This window comes from Rhinolophus hipposideros (genome assembly GCF_964194185.1).
Source record: "Rhinolophus hipposideros genome assembly, chromosome: 3".
NCBI lineage: Eukaryota > Metazoa > Chordata > Mammalia > Chiroptera > Rhinolophidae > Rhinolophus > Rhinolophus hipposideros.
Window position 1 is genome coordinate 99691326 of NC_138049.1, and position 19496 is coordinate 99710821.

A 19496-nucleotide genomic window follows, 5' to 3' on the forward strand; every position below is an offset into this window, starting at 1 on the left:
ATACTCCATCAGAGGACTTTCTGCTCATCACACAGAACAGCTAAGAGACTCGCACTAGGATTAACTTGAATGTGGGCAAACTGAGCAAGCAGGGGAAAAGGGAAGGGAGCGGTGCAGAGACCCGGCCTGCATCCATAGCTGCCAGGACGCGGAGGCCTCAGGTCACAGAACATAGATCACAAGAGCCAGGACACTTGGGGGATGCTCTTTCTCTGCATCCCACAGCTGATCTCTCCTGTTGAAAGAGCAGCATATCCAGCATCTAGTGTTTGAGGCAGTAACCTCAGCTAAGATCTCTACCTGGGCCCTAGGTGGGACAAAAAAGACTAAAGGCAAACCTGGGCCCCTCCCCCCACTCTCCCACAGCAATCCTACCCCCGCCCTTCCAGAGTCTCAAGCTGGCCCCTGAACTGACGAGTAGTGTCAGATTACAGAGGCACTGTAGTGCTCAGGACCTAGAAAATGCCACTTTACAGCTGTGACCTAGGGAAGAGGCTGGGAAGAGTATGACACTACTGGGCTGGGAAACAGAAGACACCTCCCTTCCCAGCGCCCACCTTTTCTGGCCTGTAGCGCAGGACACCTACAGCTACAGAGACACACACAGAGGTCAACAGCAGGTGGCAGAGGCAGCTCTAGACGTTCAGCAGTTCAGAAATCTCGTACCCTCCACACCACCGGGCAGAAGAAGTGCCCTAAGACTCAGGAGCCCTGGGCACAGGGAATAAACCTACCCCCATGGATGGCTGTGGTGCTCTCAGAGCACGTTATGTGCAGGCAAGAGCAGAAACTGCACTGACTTTGTAAAAACTACCATCCACAACCCACAGCCCCACTCATCTAGAACTGCAGTGCCAGGGACACTATGGGCGCCAGGTGGCCGGCTCTGCCTCCACAGGACGCAGACTCTTTGTATAGCAGAGGACAACCTGGAGATTGTTGGGTAGGCTTAAGCCAAGACTAGTGCTGCTGTTTTTTCTTTTTTTTTTTTTTTCTCTTCTGTATTTTTGATATTTTTGCCTGTGTTGAGTGTGGGTTATCAGTTGTTTTTACATGTGAGTGTATCTGGTTTTTCTTTGTTGTTATTGTTGTTGTTGTTGTGCTTGGTGATTTGCTTTGTTCTGAAATTGCCCTATATCAGGGCCCAGCCCAAGAGGCACAAGATTCAACATACCCAGAGGCCAACTTCAGACCAAACCAGAGTGTTACCACATTTGACCTACAAGTGACACACACATAGGGAATTCTCTATAGGCACAAGAGGCCACAGGGGCCATGCCCCATCTGAGCAGTCAACCCTCACACAGCAGCTCATCCACTACAGGCAGAGCCAATACTCACAACTAGTCAGCCTAGGAGTCAATCACACCTACTGACAAGCCAAAAGCAATTAGAGCTCAACTTTAACAGGATAATACACACACCACAAGGGTCACCTTTGGAGCACATGCACAGGAGAATAGGGAAGTGGTATAAGTCAAATATAAAGGACACATGTTACATAAGATAACCCAGCAAAGACCAAGAACCCTAGGGGATCTACCTAATACATCGAAGCAAACACAGAGAGTCAGCCAGAATGAGGAAACAAAGAAACATGTCCCAAATAAAAGAACAGAAGAAACCTCCAGAAGTGGAACCAAATGAAATAGAGGTAACCAAGCTATCAGAGAGACAGAGTTCAGAATACTGATGGTAAGAATGTTAAAGGAGCTTAGTGACAACATAAAGAAGGATACAGAAATCATAAAGAACAACCAGTTAGAACTAAAGAATACAATAACCGAAATAAAGAACAAACTTGAAGGAATTACCATCAGGTTAAATGAGGCAGAGGATCGAATCAGCAATTGAGAAGACAAGTTAACAGAGATCGCCCAAACAAAGGCCCACAACCTAGATTGCTTTATCCAGCAATGCTATCGTTTAAAATTGAAGGAGAGATACAGAGCTTTCCAGAAAACAATAAGCTAAAGAAATTCATTACTACCAAGCCAGCACTGCAGGAAATGTTAGAAGGGCTTCTGTAAACAGAAGAAAGATGAAAACAATCTAACTAATGAAGACCAGAAATACAAATAACAAAATGGCAATAACTATGTACCTATTAATAATCACTTTAAATGTAAACGGATTAAATGCTCCAATCAAGAGACATAGGGTGGCTGAGTGGATGAGGAAGAAAGACCCTTGTATATGCTGTATACAAGAGACTCACCTCAGATCAAAAGACACACGAAGGCTGAAAGTGAAGGCTTGGCGTAAGATATTTCATGCAAATGGAAACGAGGAAAAAGCTGGAGTTGCATTACTTATATCTGACAAAATAGACTTTAAAATGAAGAATATATTAAAAGACAAAGATGGGCACTACATAATAATAAAGGGATCGCTCCAACAAGAGGACATAACCCTAGTAAACATCTATGCACCTAATATAGGAGCACCTAAATATATAAAACAGATATTGACTGACATAAAGACAGAGATCAACAGTAACACTATCATAGTAGGGGACTTCAACACACCTCTGACAACAAGTGACAGGTCCTTCAGACGGAAAATAAATATGGGAACAGTGGCCTTAAATGACACGCTGGACCAGTTGGATTTAATCGATATTTTCAGAGCATTTCACCCCAAAGCTGCAGAATACACATTCTTCTCAAGCGCACATGGAAACTTTTCCAAGATAGACCACATGTTAGGCCACAAAACAAGTCTCAATGAATTTAAGTAAATTGAAATCATACCAAGTGTCTTTCCTGACCACAGTGCTATGAAATTAGAAGTCAACTACAGGAAAAAAACTGGAAGACACACAAATAGACGGAGGCTGAATAACATGTTACTAAATAATGAATGGGTCAACAATGAAATCAAGGAAGAAATCAAAAGATATCTCAAGACAAATGAAAATGAAAACACAATGACCCAAAATCTATGGCATGCATCAAAAGCAGTTCTAAGAGGGAAATTCATAGCAATGCAGGCCTACCTAAAGAAACAAGAAAAATCATGAATCAACAGTTTATCCTTACACTTACGAGATCTGGGAAAAGAACAGCAAAATAAGCCCAAAGGGAGTACAAGGAAGGAGATAATAAAGATCAGAGCAGAAATAAATGAAATAGAGACCAAAAAAAAAAAAATACAAAAGATCAATGACTCCAAGAGCTGTTTTTTTGAGAAGATAAACAAAATCGACAAACCGTTAGCCAGACTCATCAAAAGAGAGAGAGAGAGGACCCAAATTAATAAAATCAGAAATGAAAGAGGAGTGAGAACAGACACCACAGAAATACAAAAAATTTTAAGAAATTACTATGAGCAACTATATGCCAACAAATTAGACAGTCTGAGAGAAGTGGACAATTTTCTAGAAGCATACAACCTTGCAAAGCTAACTCAAGAAGAAACAGAGAACCTGAATAGATGGATTACTGCCAGGGAAATTGAATCAGTAATCAACAAGCTCCCAACAAACAAAAGCCCTGGACCAGATGGCTTTACAGTGGAATTTTATAAAACATTCAAAAAAGAATTATTACCTATCTTCCTCAAACTATGCCAAAAAATCCAGAAGGAGGGAAGGCTCCCAAACACTTTTTACGAAGCCACTATCACCTTTATCCCAAAATCAGACAGAGACATTACATAAAAAGAAAACTACAGGCCAATATCCCTAATGAGCATAGATGCAGAAATCCTCAACAAAATATTAGCAAACAGAATTCAGTAATATATTAAAAAGATCATACACCATGATCAAGTGGGATTCATTCTTGGTATGCAGGGTTGGTTCAACATCCACAAATCAATTATTGTGATACACCACATTAACAAAATAAAAAATAAAAATCATGTGATCATATCAATAGATGCAGAGAAAGCATTCAACAAAATCCAGCAGCCATTTATGATAAAAACTCTTTAAAAAGTGGGAATAGAGGGACCATATCTCAACATAATAAAGGCCACATATGATAAACCCACAGCAAATATCATATTCAATGGGGAAAAGCTAAAACCATTTTCCTTAAGATCAGGAACAAGGCAAGGTTGCCGACTTTCTCCACTTCTATTCAACATAGTTCTGGAAGTTCTAGCCACAGCAATTGGACAAGAAAAAGAAATAAAAGGAATCCAAATTTGTAAGGAGGAAGGAAAATTGTCATTATATGCACATGACATGATACTATATATGGAGAACCCCAAAGACTCCACCAAAAATTTATTAGAACTGATAAATGAATTTAGTAAAGTAGCAGGATACAAAATTAATGTTCAGAAATCAGTTGCATTTGTATATACCAATAATAAAATATCAGAAGGAGAAATTAAGAAAATAGTCCCATTTACAATTGCTTCAAAGACTATAAAATACCTAGGAATAAATTTAACCAAAGAGCTCAAAGATCTGTACTCAGAAAATTATAAGACACTGAAGAGAGAAATTAAATAAGATACAAACAGATGGAAACACATACCATGCTCATGGATCGGAAGAATTAAAATTGTTAAAACGTCCATACTGCTTAAGGCAATATACAGATTCTATGCAATTCCTATCAAACTGCCAAGGACATTTTTCACAGAAATAGAACATATAATCCTAAAATTTATATGGAACCATGAAAGACCCCAGATAGCCTTGGCAATCTTGAGAAATAAGAACAAAGTGAGAGGTATCACAATACCTGACATCAAATTATACCACAAGGCTATAGTAATCAAAACAGCATGGTACTGGCATAAAAACAGACACATAGATCAATGGAACAGAATAGAGAGCCCAGAAATAAATCCATGCCTATATTGCCATTTAATGTACAACAATGGAAGCAAGAATTTACGGTGGGGTAAAGACGGTGTATTCAATAAATGGTGCTAGGAAACCTGGACAGACACATGCAAAAAAATGAAGCTGAACCACCTTCTTACATCATATACAAGAATAAATTCAAAATGGTTTAAAGACTTAAATGTAAGATCTGAAACCATAAAACTCCTAGAAGAAAATATAGGAAGAAAGTTTACAGACATTACCCAGAATAAGATTTTTACTGATATATCCCCTCAGGCAAGGGAAGTAAGAGAAAAAATAAACATGGGAATACATCAAACTAAAAAGTTTTTTCACAGCTAAGAAAACCATCGATAAAACAAAAAGGAAGCCTACTGAATAGAAGAAAATATTTGTCAGTGATATATCTATAAGGGGTTAATATCCAAAATTTATTTAAAAAAAGAAAATTCAACTCAACACCAAAAGAAAAAAAAAAACAATCCAATTAAAGAAATGGGCAGAGGACATGAAGAGACATTTTCCTAAACAGGACATACAGATGGCAAACAGACATGTGAAAAAAGGCTCAATCTCACTAATCATTAGAGAAATGCAAACAAAAACCACAATGAGATACCACCTCACTCCAGTCAGAATGGCTATCAGTAAATCAACAAACAAGTGCTGGCGAGGATGTGGAGAAAAGGGAACCCTCATGCACTGTTGGTGGGATTGCAGATTGGTGCAGCCAGTATGGAAAACAGTATGGAGGTATCTTGAACAATTGAAAATGGAACTAACTTATGAACCAGCAATTTCACTCTTGGGTATCTATCCAGAGAATTCCAAAATACTAATTTTAAAAAAATCTATGCACCCCTATATTTATTGCAACACTATTCACAATAGCCAAGACATAGAAACAACTGAAATGCCCATCTGTAGACAACTGGATTAAGAAACTGTGGTACATTTATACCACAGTATTTCGCAGCCATAAAGAAGAACAAAATCTTATCATTTGCAGTGATATGGATGGACTGAGAGAACATTATGCTAAGTGAAATAAATCAGACAGAGAAAGACAAATACCATATGATCTCACTTATATGTGGAATCTAAAGAATAGAATAAATGAAGGAACTAATCAGGAACAGTCTCAGAGACATAGAGGAAAATCTGAGGGTTGCTAGATGGGAGAGTGGGTAGGGATAAGGGAGAAGGTGAGGGGATTAAAAAGCACAATCGGTAACCACAAGATGGCCACGGGATCATGAAAGTCAATTTGGGGAATATAATCAATAATGTTGTAAAGATTTTGTAGGGTATCCAATGGACACTTGTCTTATTAGGGAGACCACCACTTCATGGATGGTATAGATGCCTGGTCATTGCGCTGTACACCTGAAGCTGAAGCTGAATAATAATGAATGTCAACTATAATTTAATATATATAGTCAAAAGAAGTGGAGTACAACATAAGGAATAGAGACAGTGGAAATGTAACGGCTGTGTGCGATGTTAGAGGGGTAGTGGATGGGGAAGGGGATTATCACTGTGTGAGGGGTATAAATGATAAATGTCTAACTATTACAGTGTTTTGTACACGTGAAACTAATAAAAAAAGAACAATCAAAGCACAAAATCATATATATGGGATGATCTTCACTCTATAAAAACTGGCTAGCAAAAAGACTGGGTAGATCTCAAAATATGGGAAGTTGTTGTTTTTTTCTTGTTTTTTTATATTTTCAAAATGTGCTTTAACATCGTATATAACAGGAGTCTGCAAACTTTTTCTGTAAGGCGACAGATAGTAAATATTTTCAGTTTTGCAGGCCATACTGTCTCTGTTACACCATGGAAGCAGGAAAGCTGCCATAGACGATATGTAAATGATGGAGGTGGCTGTGTACCAGTACAACTTTATTTACAGAAACAAGTGGTGGGCTGGATTTGTCTACTGACCACTCATAGCTTGCTGACCTCCGATATCTGACTTTATAATCAGAGAAAAAAAGTTATTTACGTTCCATTAAATATGTATTCCTTGGCTCTAAGACGTCGATACTATGAGTAATAAAGCACATGTAGTGCGGACAGACTACAGCCAGGCTTTATTCTGGTATCCTTGCATAAGAAAACACTAGAAGTTGAAAGTCGTAAATTAGTGAATATGAGAATGAAAATTCTATGCTGGGTAGAGGAGTAAAAATTCACAATACCAATAATTAATACAAAATTTATCTCTATCTTTAAGCCTAATATATTTCATTTAGTTAGATTTTCTTTTGTGTCTTCTAATAAAGTTTTACATTTTAGAGACCTCTCAGAAATCTGTTATTTTTAAAACATAATTTAGGATGAAGAGAAAAAGTTAAACTCTCTTGTTTCTTTCTTTCAGATTTTCTGAAGCAAAGGCCCTGGGAGAAAATATAAATGAAGCAAGAAGTAAAATTGGTAAGCGGATGATATTCTGTAAGCCTATTTCACAGACCATTTTCCTAGTGAAAATCAGGTCACGATGTGCCTCCAAATAGCCACGGAGCCTAGTTTCTGAAGAGCCCTGCCAAGGGCACTGCTTTGAGAGTACCTTTCCTTGGAAGTTTGTCATCCCTATCCTCATCCATCAGGAAAAGCAATTTCTTTTCTCTAGAACCTGACCTTTTCATCCTCATGCAGGCCTAAGCTCTAGCATCGCAATGAGAAAGTTTTGCTTTTCCCTGGTATTTCTCAGCAATAGCTCAGCTGGTCATAACCACACGATTACAGTGACATTTCATATTTTCAAGTGCTATGAAACACTTTTACACCTCCCAAATCTTATACTTAGCATTTGGGGCACATTTTTCAGTGCCATTCAGTAAGCCAGTGGGAGGATGAGAAGCAAAAATGAGCCACTGTGCCTTCTTCCCAGGGCACAGTGCTGAGCAGGGCTCCTCCACATAGGTGAGCGTCCCTGGAAGGGTGAGGTTAAGTTAGCAAGAGGCAAAGGCAACAAAAGCGTGCCTCGTATCTTTGTTAAAGCGAGAGGAAAATGCATCTTGCTTTCCAAGCCAGAAGACACGTGGAGATTCATCTCCCAGCCTGGGGCCGCTTTGCAGAGGGCATCCGTGTACCTTTGCCACTGCAACAGGGAAGGCAGAAGTTACCTACCTGTTCACAGGTGACTCCATGAGTCCCTACCCCACCTTCCTCGCTTCATAAATGAGGACAGAGCAAAAGCCACTCCCTTTTGGCTTTTTCTACAGAATATTTAAAATCATGATAGCCTCAGGTCGTTTCTGTTGAGGAAACAGGCTCCCTGTGTTCTCTTCATTGACCTGAATGGAAAGGGCTGAAGCAGCCAGGCCCTGAGCCATTCCCAGCACCAGGCAGAGAACCCAAGAGGCTTAGAGATTCTTAACCAAAAGTCCAGAATCGTGGATGGGGGAAACGGCACCTTTGCTCTCACTAACCTCTACCTACCATTTAGCATTACCTTCCGTGATGAATGTATGCAGCAGAACTTACAGCACCTGTGACCAGTGGAAATGACAGACATTTTCATGTCACAGCATGATTGGCAGACATCCTAAAATGTCTTTTATGCTTATCAGTACTTCAAAACTGTAGCAGTTATGATACCATTAGATCTGATTGTTTAATACATTTATATAAAAGCACACAGGTATTTCTCTATCACAGAATGTTTTCAGTTTTTGATAACTCTTCCAATATAATTGGTTTCTTGTAAAACCCTACGTCAAACTCCTTTCTTGGCCTGGATCCCCAAGCCCCCTGAAACTTCATGAAAAGAATTGGGGGTTAGGAGTGTGTGCATTTTTCTGGAGATGATATTTATAGTTTACCTGATGCTCAAAGGGATCAGTGACCCAAAGCAATAAGGAAATTGATTCTACTAGACCTGTACCCCATCAACATGCCAGGGCTTCTGGCAGGAAAGCAGACACCCTGCTGAGAAGCAGCCCAGTCCCAGGGCAGAGCTGTGCTGGCCTACGTGGCTGGGTGGCCTGGGAGGGAGGGGGGGAAGAAGGAAGGGAGAGAGGGAAGAGGACATCGTCTTCAGGGGAGCTGCAGCCAACTTCTCAACTTCATCTGACTCAAGGGACCCCATGGTCTGTTTTCATTCCTGGGAGAAAAGAGGGAAAGACCTTTTATAAGTTGCTTCTCCACAAAAAGTAATAAAAGGTTATGCTCTTGAAAACTATCTAACTGTCTAAACCAAAATAAAACTCTTCCAGCACTAATGAAATAGATGACTGATGGAAAGCATCAATGGCCGAGGCTAATATGCTTCGCTTTTCACTCTGAGTACATTGGGTTGTGGTCACAAAGAATCCTAAATTGTCCATCATTTTGGTGCAATAACGTATGTCGGTGGGCCCCGTCTGTCACATTCGTGAGCTCAGGCAAATTGGAGGCTGCCCTAAGACCCACCTTCTAGCCACTCGTCTTTCAAATGTGCTCTTCATCCAACGGGACCCAAGGGAGTGGACAACCAAGACTCGGCACCATCACTGAACACTCCCCTCATGGTGCTTGAGCCCAGAGAATTGCCCACCATCGCTGCATCTCCGACACAAGGTGAAGATTAAGGAGTCAGGAGGTGGAACTTGTACACATATTTAAAATTCCCAAGCAACCTTGAAGGAAACTGAATTTATGACATTACGGAATCATAAATCTTTAATTTCTTCCTAGGGAGAAATTAAATCAAGTGTACTTTTCAGTCCCCAGTGAGTCTTTAGTGAATCTAAGAGTCTGGAGGTGGGAGCGTGGCACAGATGGACCATTGTATTCCTGGGATGAGACTCTGCGTCGCTCCCAAACTGTGCCGTATCCTGCCTCTGGAGCCCGAGGCAGAAACGAGAAGCTGTGGAGTGTACGTGGAACTGGCCTGCAGAAAGGAAACGAAAGCTGTATGTGTGAACTGCACATCAACGAGCCCGCAGGTGGTGTAACATTTAGGTTGCCACTGTCTTCTCAGATAATTGCGTTTTCCTCTGACATCATCATCTAGAGGGGCCATTGGAGTTTCATTCTCAAAAATCCCTGGAAGCCTCAATTCAGTAGTGACCACATAATATCAATTTTTACATGGCATAGTCAGTAAATCTAAAATTTCCACTTATTTTATTTTCTTAGACAACCCAAACTAGGTAGATAAACTCTTGCCACAAACTCCTTTTTTTGTCCTCTGTACATCATTTCTATCAGTCCTGATGTTGAAACAAGTTAAGATCAGAAATGGAAGAAATAACCAATTTAGAATCTCCCTTGAAAAATATAATAAGAGAATCTCTGTTTCCATAGGAGAGCCATTTTCACTGTATGTACCTGTCCCGTATGTAAGAGTGTTCAGGATGCTTTTCATCATATGGGCTGTGTTTTGAATATGTTCGTATAATCCTGATTTCATCACATCTCTAAAAAAGCCATAGAGCCCAAACTATGGGAAAAGAAATAGACTGCTTTGGCGGCAGTAGCACAGAGCAGGCCATTTTTCACTTATTAGAATTCTGGCCTTAGTTTTTCTCCATCGGTGTTCTACCCCTGGCAGCATTATCGTTGGCAGCAAAGGACAATGAATGATTGTTCCTTGGCATCAGGCCCGCTCCTCCACCAGTCCAGGAACCAGCTGCTTTGGAGGCAGGTGAAAGGGTTTGACTGACAGCTCTTGGCCCCTCTTCATCCTCCGTGGACCCCTCCAGGCCTAAATGAAAACTAACATCCCAGGATGCTGCACAAGAGGGTTTTCACTAGTGAGCCAATCCACGATCAATTCAAAAATCACAGGAAATCTCCTAGAAGTAACTGTTCATGAGAGGCGAAGAAAAAGTGACAAACACTAGAAAAGCTAACAAAACATTCTGAAAGTGTTTATTCTCCTATTCCAAATTCAAAGAAGGACCCCAACCCACCACCTGAGCAATAACGTTTATTAAAACGGTTTCTCTCATACATTTGGGATTGGAGAAAAATCAGATCTGGGTCTCCATCAGCAGAATAAATAGGACTATCTTTCAGTTTTGTGCATTTTCTGTCCTTTAATCTTCCTCTGAGATTTACCTCTAGACCTATTTGCACATGTTGGCGTGTAGTATCTCATCCTGGAGTAAGGGAAAGATGACATCCAGGTCATTTTTCTAGCTTATGAAGACCTGAATCAAGTACATTCTTCTGTTACTGTTCGTCACCAGCTCCAAATAACAACCATCAACAACAACCTCCCCATTAGTGAGCACTGCCAAGAGCTTGACATGTGTGATCTCATTTAATCCTCACAGCGAAGGACTGTTACCTACATGGGGTATTACCATCTATCAGATATTCTAAGCTACACAATTTTTACAGTCTTAACACCGCAAATCAGGATGCCATTTGCCCATCCCACTTGGCTATTTATTCATATTTTAAAAAGCTCTGTAATGAGGATGAGTCTCACAGCTGATGTAGTCTAGATTCTATAAAATATGATCGTACCATTGTTTTTGCAGATTAAAAAATGGAGTTTCAGTGAGGTGACCTAATATGTGCCCAAGCGGCAATGAAAATCCATTTCTGTCCAACTCCAGAACTTTCAAACACAGTATACTATCGCCATAAATTCAGGTTTATTTGACTCTGACATTTGCTTCTGCATTTAAATTTTTACTAAGCTGTTACTCAGTTTTCCTGACTATTTGGCCTTCATCTTATATGATATGCCCAACAACAGGCTCACACTAGACCCCAGCTCATACACACATAGCCCAAGAAGACTAAAGGGGTCTTGGTAACGTGATTAATGACAGCTCATCTTTGCACAATGGGATCAGTCGTAGTGGCAAGTGGGGTCTGACACCCAGCCTGCCCTTGCTCTCCACTCCACATTGCACCTGTCCTTAGGAAGGGGCGCCTTTTTCTAGTTGGCAGGAAGGTGCACTATGCGCTGGCAGCGGCCCTGGTGGGATTCTGTGTGCCACGTGGATGTCAACCATCATTTTCAGTGGTTTGGAAAACAGACGGGTTGTGATTTTCAGACTGTATACAACCCCAACTTAGTGGGTCCACTGATGCTTCAGAAAACATAAGAGAATACAGAACTTAAAACTTAGATGAGGTTTAGTATGAATAGGTGTAAAGAAGCAGTTATGCTTAAATACCAAAGCCAGCACGGAAAAGGCCTCGGGAAAACCTAATGAAGGGCAGGCATAGAAATCATCAGGGACCACAAAATAAAAATGTGTTACCATAAAGTGAAAAAATACTGTATTCTCGAAACTAAGAAATGCAGAAGTCAAGACATCATCCTTCCACTCTGCCCAGCATTTCCAAGCCTACGTTGCATGTATTTCCTTGGTAAAGTCTACAGTGACTCTCTACAAAAGAGAGATGGTTCCGAGAAAAGCATCTAAAGTGATAATGAAAAAAAGTTACAAAGTAGATCCCAGTAAAAGGGATCTTTCCCAACAGTGTCAGCAAAAGTGCCCAGAGGGAGGAATGATTGGGCTTCCTGAGGTCATATGCACATCTCTGACACAATCCCTACATTCAGGGGAATGAAACATCTGCTTGGCTGGGCCTAGGCCCACTCCTGGGGGGGATGCTTAGCCCACCTGCACCACTGAACAAGATTTTCCAAGCATCGAAGAGGTATCTTTCTCCAAAGGAAGAAATGCTGAGCAGAAAACAACCGTGTTCACTGCAGACCTTTCACAAATTTATCTGTGATCTGAAATTAACAGACTAATTTATCCTCAGAAAAAAGAAAGCTGTGAATGGGGAACTTAAAAACTGGTTTTAAGTACAGGCTCTTCTGCTCTAATGGAATAAATGCAAAATTACATGCTAAAAAATAACAGGGATTATAGGAAAATTAAGATTGGGAAGACCATGCAACTTTATAACTAGCACTCTAACAAACCAATTACAATTCCAATAAAAAATCGTGATATAAAAAGACATGTTAAATTCCTAACACATAAAGAAACACTATACGAAACACCAGATTTTTTTTCTTCCAAATGGAGGCTATCAGGAGAGAAGAGGGCGCAAGGAATGCTTGAGGCGCAGCATCATGGAGACACAGACAGCACACGAAAGCTGGGAAGAGCCACCCAATAAGAAAGATTCTCTTTCTTCTAAGAGCACTGGCCACACGGGACCAAGGCAAGGAATGTGGGAAGAAGGGGCCTGTGTACATTCCTGTGCTTCTCCACAAACTGCGGGGCTCAGCTCTGCTCTCTTACTTTGTATTTAGCAATTTTTTTCTCGATGGTGCAAAACTCCAATGTCCTAGGGAAAAAATCCCACGTGAACAAATGAGACTGCTGTGTGAGACTGACATCGTCTCCATCGCTTGCCTATGAGCTGCTTCCTGTTAAAGAAACATAGTTGTAAGAGAACCGACTGTTTCCTCGTATTCCTTGGTAGCATACAGAGGGACCAATGTCTTGTAATTCATCTTTAAAGAGACTCAAAAAGGGAGAAATAATTTTCAGTTGTATTGAAAATACACTTGGGCGTGTGAAAAAAAACACTCTGCCCCCTAAGAAAGGTAATTAAATGGATAGGGATTTCAGGAACTTTCAAAAGCAGCATAGATAGACATCTTTCTGAGATGACTCAGGGCATCTAGAGATGAAAAGAGCAAAGCTGATTTCTTAAGGTCTCTTTTGTAACAACTCGGAATGTTGAAATTCCCAGACGTGTAGTTATCCAAATGACAGCCCATAACCAGTAAGACTGGTGTCCTCAAGGAATTGATTGAATGTATGGCTGACATCTTGGAGCTCAAACAAACAAACAAAATGATTCAAGCAAGCTGGAGGGCTGTAAATGTTATTAACTGACAACAGGTAACACGAATAATTGGCATGTATAAAAGCAGTCAGAACATCAACCAAAAAAGATGGATGGCTACCTCCCAAAAGTCCCAACAGGGTGGTCTTAACCAGGTGAATGAATCAGGATCCGGAATCTGGCTTTGGCTGGGTGGATTCAGGAAGACTGACTCATGCCAATCAGTTCAGTATAAACCAGAGAGAAGCAATTTTTTAATACACCAGGAGAACGTTCTTTTATAGACAGGAACTTAAACTGCCTCCCATCCAGGGCCCTCCTCTCCACAAACAAAACAGATTAGTTATTGGAGGGCTGGTAAGTAGACATCCCCAAGCATAAATGGAATCAACACAAAGTGAAGTAAAGCATTTCGAGAGCTAGGTTCTCATGGTGATGGTAAAGCCTCACCAGACGTCCATTGCCCAAAGGAGCGAACACCCCTGCAGCACAGACCAGCCCCTTTCTGTGCACAATACCCCTTCCTCCAGAAAGGATAAAATATCATTTATATGGGGCTTCTACTTACTAAACTGTAGTTACATCTAACTCCTGCCTCTCATGGTTGAACCCCAAGTCACGCTGATAGTGTTTGGCGTCACAGAAACAATTACTTTGAGTTTGGCTCTTTTGATTTTTAGAAATAGAAACCCAATGAGCTAACTCAGGCTTAGGACGCATGTGTGGTGATGACAAGAATCTCATCAGGATATAATAAGATCTGAGACCCCCTCCAAGCTGGCCTGGGAGCCAGAGCCGGCACCTTGGGGGCCACCAGGACCAGGGGGTCTCCAGATCCCAGCACCTTCCCCGTGCCTCCCCCGGGGCTTCCAGCTACCTCTGTGCATGTCTGTTGTCGCAACCTACTGGCCCTGCTCTGACCTCATCTGTAACCTGAGCATGTCCTTTAACATTCTGTCCCCAAGGTTGACTAGCTAGTTATTTGCTTGTTTCTTAGCTCGGTGTTGTAAGAAAGAGAATTTGACTAGCCCAATTTATCTTTGCTAAACCTTTAAGAATGTGCTCTCTGTGGGTCGTAAACCCACTTCTGGTCCAGACAGCTATGTCCAGGAAGGAAGAGAGGTCGTGTGTTACAGAAAGTGGCCACTTAGGCAGCAAAGACTGTGATGGGAGATGTCTCTTTCATAAGGAGGACGGATAGGGCAGCCACAACAATTGATGTCTTATATCCTCTTGGTTTTATCTCATGGATTGCTGTGTGAAAGTTTCATAAGGCGCCATCAGTTTCTTTATTTCCAGGTTTATCAAGGAAGCACCTGGACATTGCCCCTTTGTTTTACCAACAATAATAGTGACTAGTCTTTATAATGTTCATTATAATGTGCAGGATTTTATTTTATTATTTTAATATCATCAAATCCATTGATATTTTCTTTTATGACTCCCTCCATTGCTTTTATACTTCTTATTGTAGCAGTAATAATGATGGGTTGTTCATTGCCTGGTATCTATTTAATGCTTTCCTAAATTTTCTTATAGTCTTTTTATTGTTCAATTTTTCACACTCAACTTATTTAGGATTTATTGCAGAATATGGCATAAGCTGAGGCTCTAAGTTGACTCTTTTTCAAAGAACCAATTTTCCCAACACCTATTTTGTTTAATGAAACGCCTTAAAATAAAATTTCTTCCCCTCATAGGAGAGTCATTTCAGATTTTCAGAAGGCAGCTGATGCATTCTAATCTAATCGTAACAGTAATGTGCAGCCTTGACATGATCATTTTCATGCAAGTATTTCAAAAATGACTCGCCAAAGATACTATTCTCTAGATACCAGAATAACCCTGCAGGAAAGTGCCAACTTTTATGTAAATCGGGAAGCTCATGGATGGGGAGAAGCAGATGTCTGTCTGTAAGTGGGAGGTCCCTCCAGGCTGTGGGCCTTCTCTAAAGGGGAGGAGACTGGCTTTAAATACAGCAGCATGAGCGGGGCATGCCTGATTCATTTTCCAAGGAAAGATAGTTCATACCAAGTTGTTTCACTTCTAAGGAGAAAAAGTGTATTTCATCATCTTGTGCTGATGAAAAGGGGGAATGATGATGTGTAGCTGAGGAAGAAATGGGAGGGGCCTTTGTCAGTGATGCTGGACCAGGAAGAGCTGAAAACAGCAAAGGGTTTGCTGTGTCTCCTGTCAATCATTGTGAAAATACTGACGCGTCTTTGGCTGAAAACCACCGATAGACTTAAAAAACAGAACACACAAGGGTGGGACGACCCCTCCCCCACAGTGGCCATTCTAACCAGGATGGAGATGGCCTCGGTTTGGTGTTGGCTTCATGTAATCACATGACCCCCGTGGACCAGCCCCGCTCTCTAACACACAGTCTGTACCACAACTTACTTCAGCGAGCCTAAAAATGTACACGCTCAACTCCATGGCCACGTGTGCTAGTTGATGCAAAGGGGATGAAACAGCATGTCGAAACATTTGTCCACCCGCAGGGACCCTGTGCTCCCCTTCCGGCAGGTATGGCTCTGCTGTCTGACGGCAATGAGGAGGCGCAGATGCTCCGGAGCACAGGCAAGCTGCATCACTAATCAGGCATCTCGTGAACAAAAAGCCCAGCCTAGGCAGTTTGTGTGGGGAAAATAATAACAGCAGGACCCTGGGCAGCTTCCCGAGCAAAGCTGAAAGGGTAGCCAGGGGCAGGGCAGCTGGGAAGAATGCTACCGAGATGCCAAAGTCTGGTATCAATGTTTGGACAGAGCTGGGGTTGCCTGAAAGGACCGGGAGCGAACAGAAGCTCACGGGTGGCCATGATGTGTCTAAGCACAGACTTTGGGCCAGCAAATGTCCAAGAGGTCGAGTCCTCACCATAATGATCATAATAGCTAATTTTGATAGAGGCACTGTGATCCTCTTACTATAGATGAAGACCCTGAGGCCTAGGGAAGTTAATAAGCATGCCCAAGAATATACAGCTAGTATGGAGTAGACCCGCACCTGGAACCCAGTTTCTTTTGGGCTCCAAGGTCAAAGCCCTTAGATGGCAGGAACATTCACAGCCCAAGTCAGAAGGAGGCATTAGGCCCCTGTTGTAGAGGTGCCCAGGAAAGTCACAGGTCTCTCTGAGTTCAAGTTCAGGATCAAAAGAAGGAGAAGAGCCAGTGAGGTCTTTCCTGCATCTTTACTCCCAGGGAGATAATAAAGGAAGGAGGCGAAGAGCGTGGAGAAGGGCTAAGTCAGTCAAGGAAGGGCAAGCCTGCCTTCCTAGGGTCTCACCCCTGATCTGCAGTTTAGAAAATTAGGGATTCATTGGAGGGTTAGTTTTTGTCTCTTTTTAATTACTCAAGCAATTCATGGGTGCGTTTTGCTGTAGAATGTTCAAATGCTATATTAATATACATATCAAAATGTAAGAGCCCCTCTCTATTTCCTCTCCCCTAGTACCCACCAGAAGGGAGTAACCACTTTCAACAATTTGATGCATGTCCTTCCATCCCCTTCTGTGCATTTGTAGATAGATAGATGGTAGATAGATAGATAGATAGATAGATAGATAGATAGATAGATAGATAGATGGCAGATAATACATAGATGAGATAGATAGATGACAGAGATATAGATACATAGATAGATAATACATAGATGACTAGTTAGATAGATAGATAGATATAGATAATAGGCATCAGACATGTACAAGAACACCTTGTTTGTTGCATAAATGGGACCATAATGTACATGTTACTTTGCATTTTGCTTTTCTCATTTAACAGGGAGTTATGGGTCTATCACACCATTTTTGATGGGGCAATTTTTAAGTATGAATAAACCAGGATCTATTTAATTACTCCTTTGTAACAGACATTTCTTTTTTTTCTGCAATTTTTCTGTATCACAAACAATGCAAGCACTTTTGTACACAAATATGAGTGTTTCTTTGAGATAGACTTCTAGAAGTAGAACTGGGGAAAACAGTGGATGTATATTTTTAATTTTCATGAGTATTTCCCCATTGCCTTCCAAAATGTTTCATTAGTTTGTATTCCCATTGGTGTATGACAGTACCCATTCTCCTACATCCTTGCTTGTACATAATAATATCAGTCATTTTAGATTTTGCCAGTCAGAGAGCAAAAAGATGGTATTTTATTATTGTCCTAATTTGCATTTCCCTGACAGCTGGTGGAATTGAGTGTCTCACTCCCTTCGCCCATTGGCTGATTAAATTCTCTTTTTGATTTGTAGAAGCTCCCTGTGTCCTCTGGATATTGGGCCTTTGTCTATGAAAGAAGTAGCAGATGTTATCTTCCAGTGTGTCACTTGTTTTAATTTTCTCTTAAGATTTTTGGAAGAGCCCTAGGACAGTTGCTTCTCTCTAATTTTTAAAAATTTCCATGGATAAGATTGGTTTGTCTGCTCTTCCTTTTTTATGAAATTGTTAATTGAGAGTTAGGAAGGCTGTCTCACCATAACACTGCCCCAAGGAAGATATCCAAGGTAACCTTGGTCACACTGCACAGATCTCACTAAAACAAATAATTAAAGAATGACTAAAGAAATGGGTAATGTACCAAGTAAATTTAATAGACAAGGAACATCAAAGACATGCAGTTTATTAATTGCCTGCACCAATAATCTAAAGCAAGACCAGGTTGATGTTTGAAGGTTATGAAACAATGTATTCCTGCAGAAGTAAATACCACCATCTTATAATATATATGTGTGTGTATATATTTATGTGTGTGTGTGTGTGTGTGTGTGTGTGTGTGTGTGTGTATGTCATGGAGGTAAGTCATAAAAGGATTAGTTTCACCTCACCCCCAGTGAGATAAACAAAACCTTTATTAACTCCCAGAATAGAGATGACGTCACATGCAAAAAGAAGTCCAACACCTGGGAGGCCAGATACCATACCCCTGGGGCAGAGCAGAGTTGGAGAAGCCCGTGACCTAACAGCCACTAACGAGGGTGTGACAGTGACTTCGTAGGCAGTCTTAGCAACACAATAGTGGCAATAAGTTTCTGTTGTTGTCACTGGAGGAAGAGGATGGATTGCAGAGGAAGGAGTTCAGAGTCAGGGTCAACTCAAACTGCTGCCAAAGCCACAAAGCTGCTCAAATGCTAAAGAATTCAAGGATACTGATTCCAAACAAGAGAAATCCATTGAACAGATGTGTTTGGTCGTGAGGGAAACAGCAGATTTGACAGTAGTCTGCCAATAGGTAGTTGGCCACCTTTAAATTAGAATTCTGAATAATAAGTAGTGAAGATTGCATTATAAAGATTAATATTCCCAAGCCAGAGTTCCAGTTGATCTCTGTCCTCTTCACTCCCACTCAAAAACCTCTGAGGTCTACCCATAGCCTAACATCCAAAATTATTTCTCCATGTCAATATAATGATATTAACATTCACATAGTTATATGGGGAATTGGGTTGCTTAAAAAAGAGGGGGGGGGAACAATTACATTATGTGTATTTCACTGCATACTGCTTTTTGCTACATTTAGAATTATATATATATATATATATACATATATATATATATATATATATATATATATATATATATATATATACACACACACACATATATATATTCCTCCAAGTCAACTGGTGTAGCTATATTTCATTTTTTAAAGACTGCAAAATATTCTATAGAATGGCCTTATTACAATATTTTTCATCCTTTTCCAGTTGACAGGTATTTGTTTTATTCCAATCTTCTGCCATGTAAAACATGGTGCAATAAACACCCATGCGCGCGCGCGCACACACACGATGTGTGACAATTAAGTTTGCGAACTAATCCTAGAAAAGGTGCTACATCCCTCACTGCTGAATATCACCATGGTCACCTTGGAAGTCCTCCCCTTGGGAAGCTATGCACCGACGCCAGTGCCTAGTCCACTCT

At 40.9% G+C, this 19496-nt stretch overlaps 1 protein-coding gene and 1 long non-coding RNA gene across 2 annotated transcripts in view; one reads left to right on the forward strand and one right to left on the reverse strand.

Moving 5' to 3' along the window:
• KIF6 (kinesin family member 6) overlaps positions 1-19496 on the forward strand; it is a 417374-nt gene that overhangs the window by 311237 nt on the left and 86641 nt on the right. The window contains exon 15 of the mRNA XM_081042893.1: positions 7194-7249. Within this exon, the coding sequence (XP_080899019.1) occupies positions 7194-7249 (56 nt within the window). The remainder of the gene's footprint in view (positions 1-7193; positions 7250-19496) is intronic.
• LOC308494928 overlaps positions 1-19496 on the reverse strand; it is a 48894-nt gene that overhangs the window by 16733 nt on the left and 12665 nt on the right. The gene's annotated exons all lie outside the window — the stretch shown is intronic.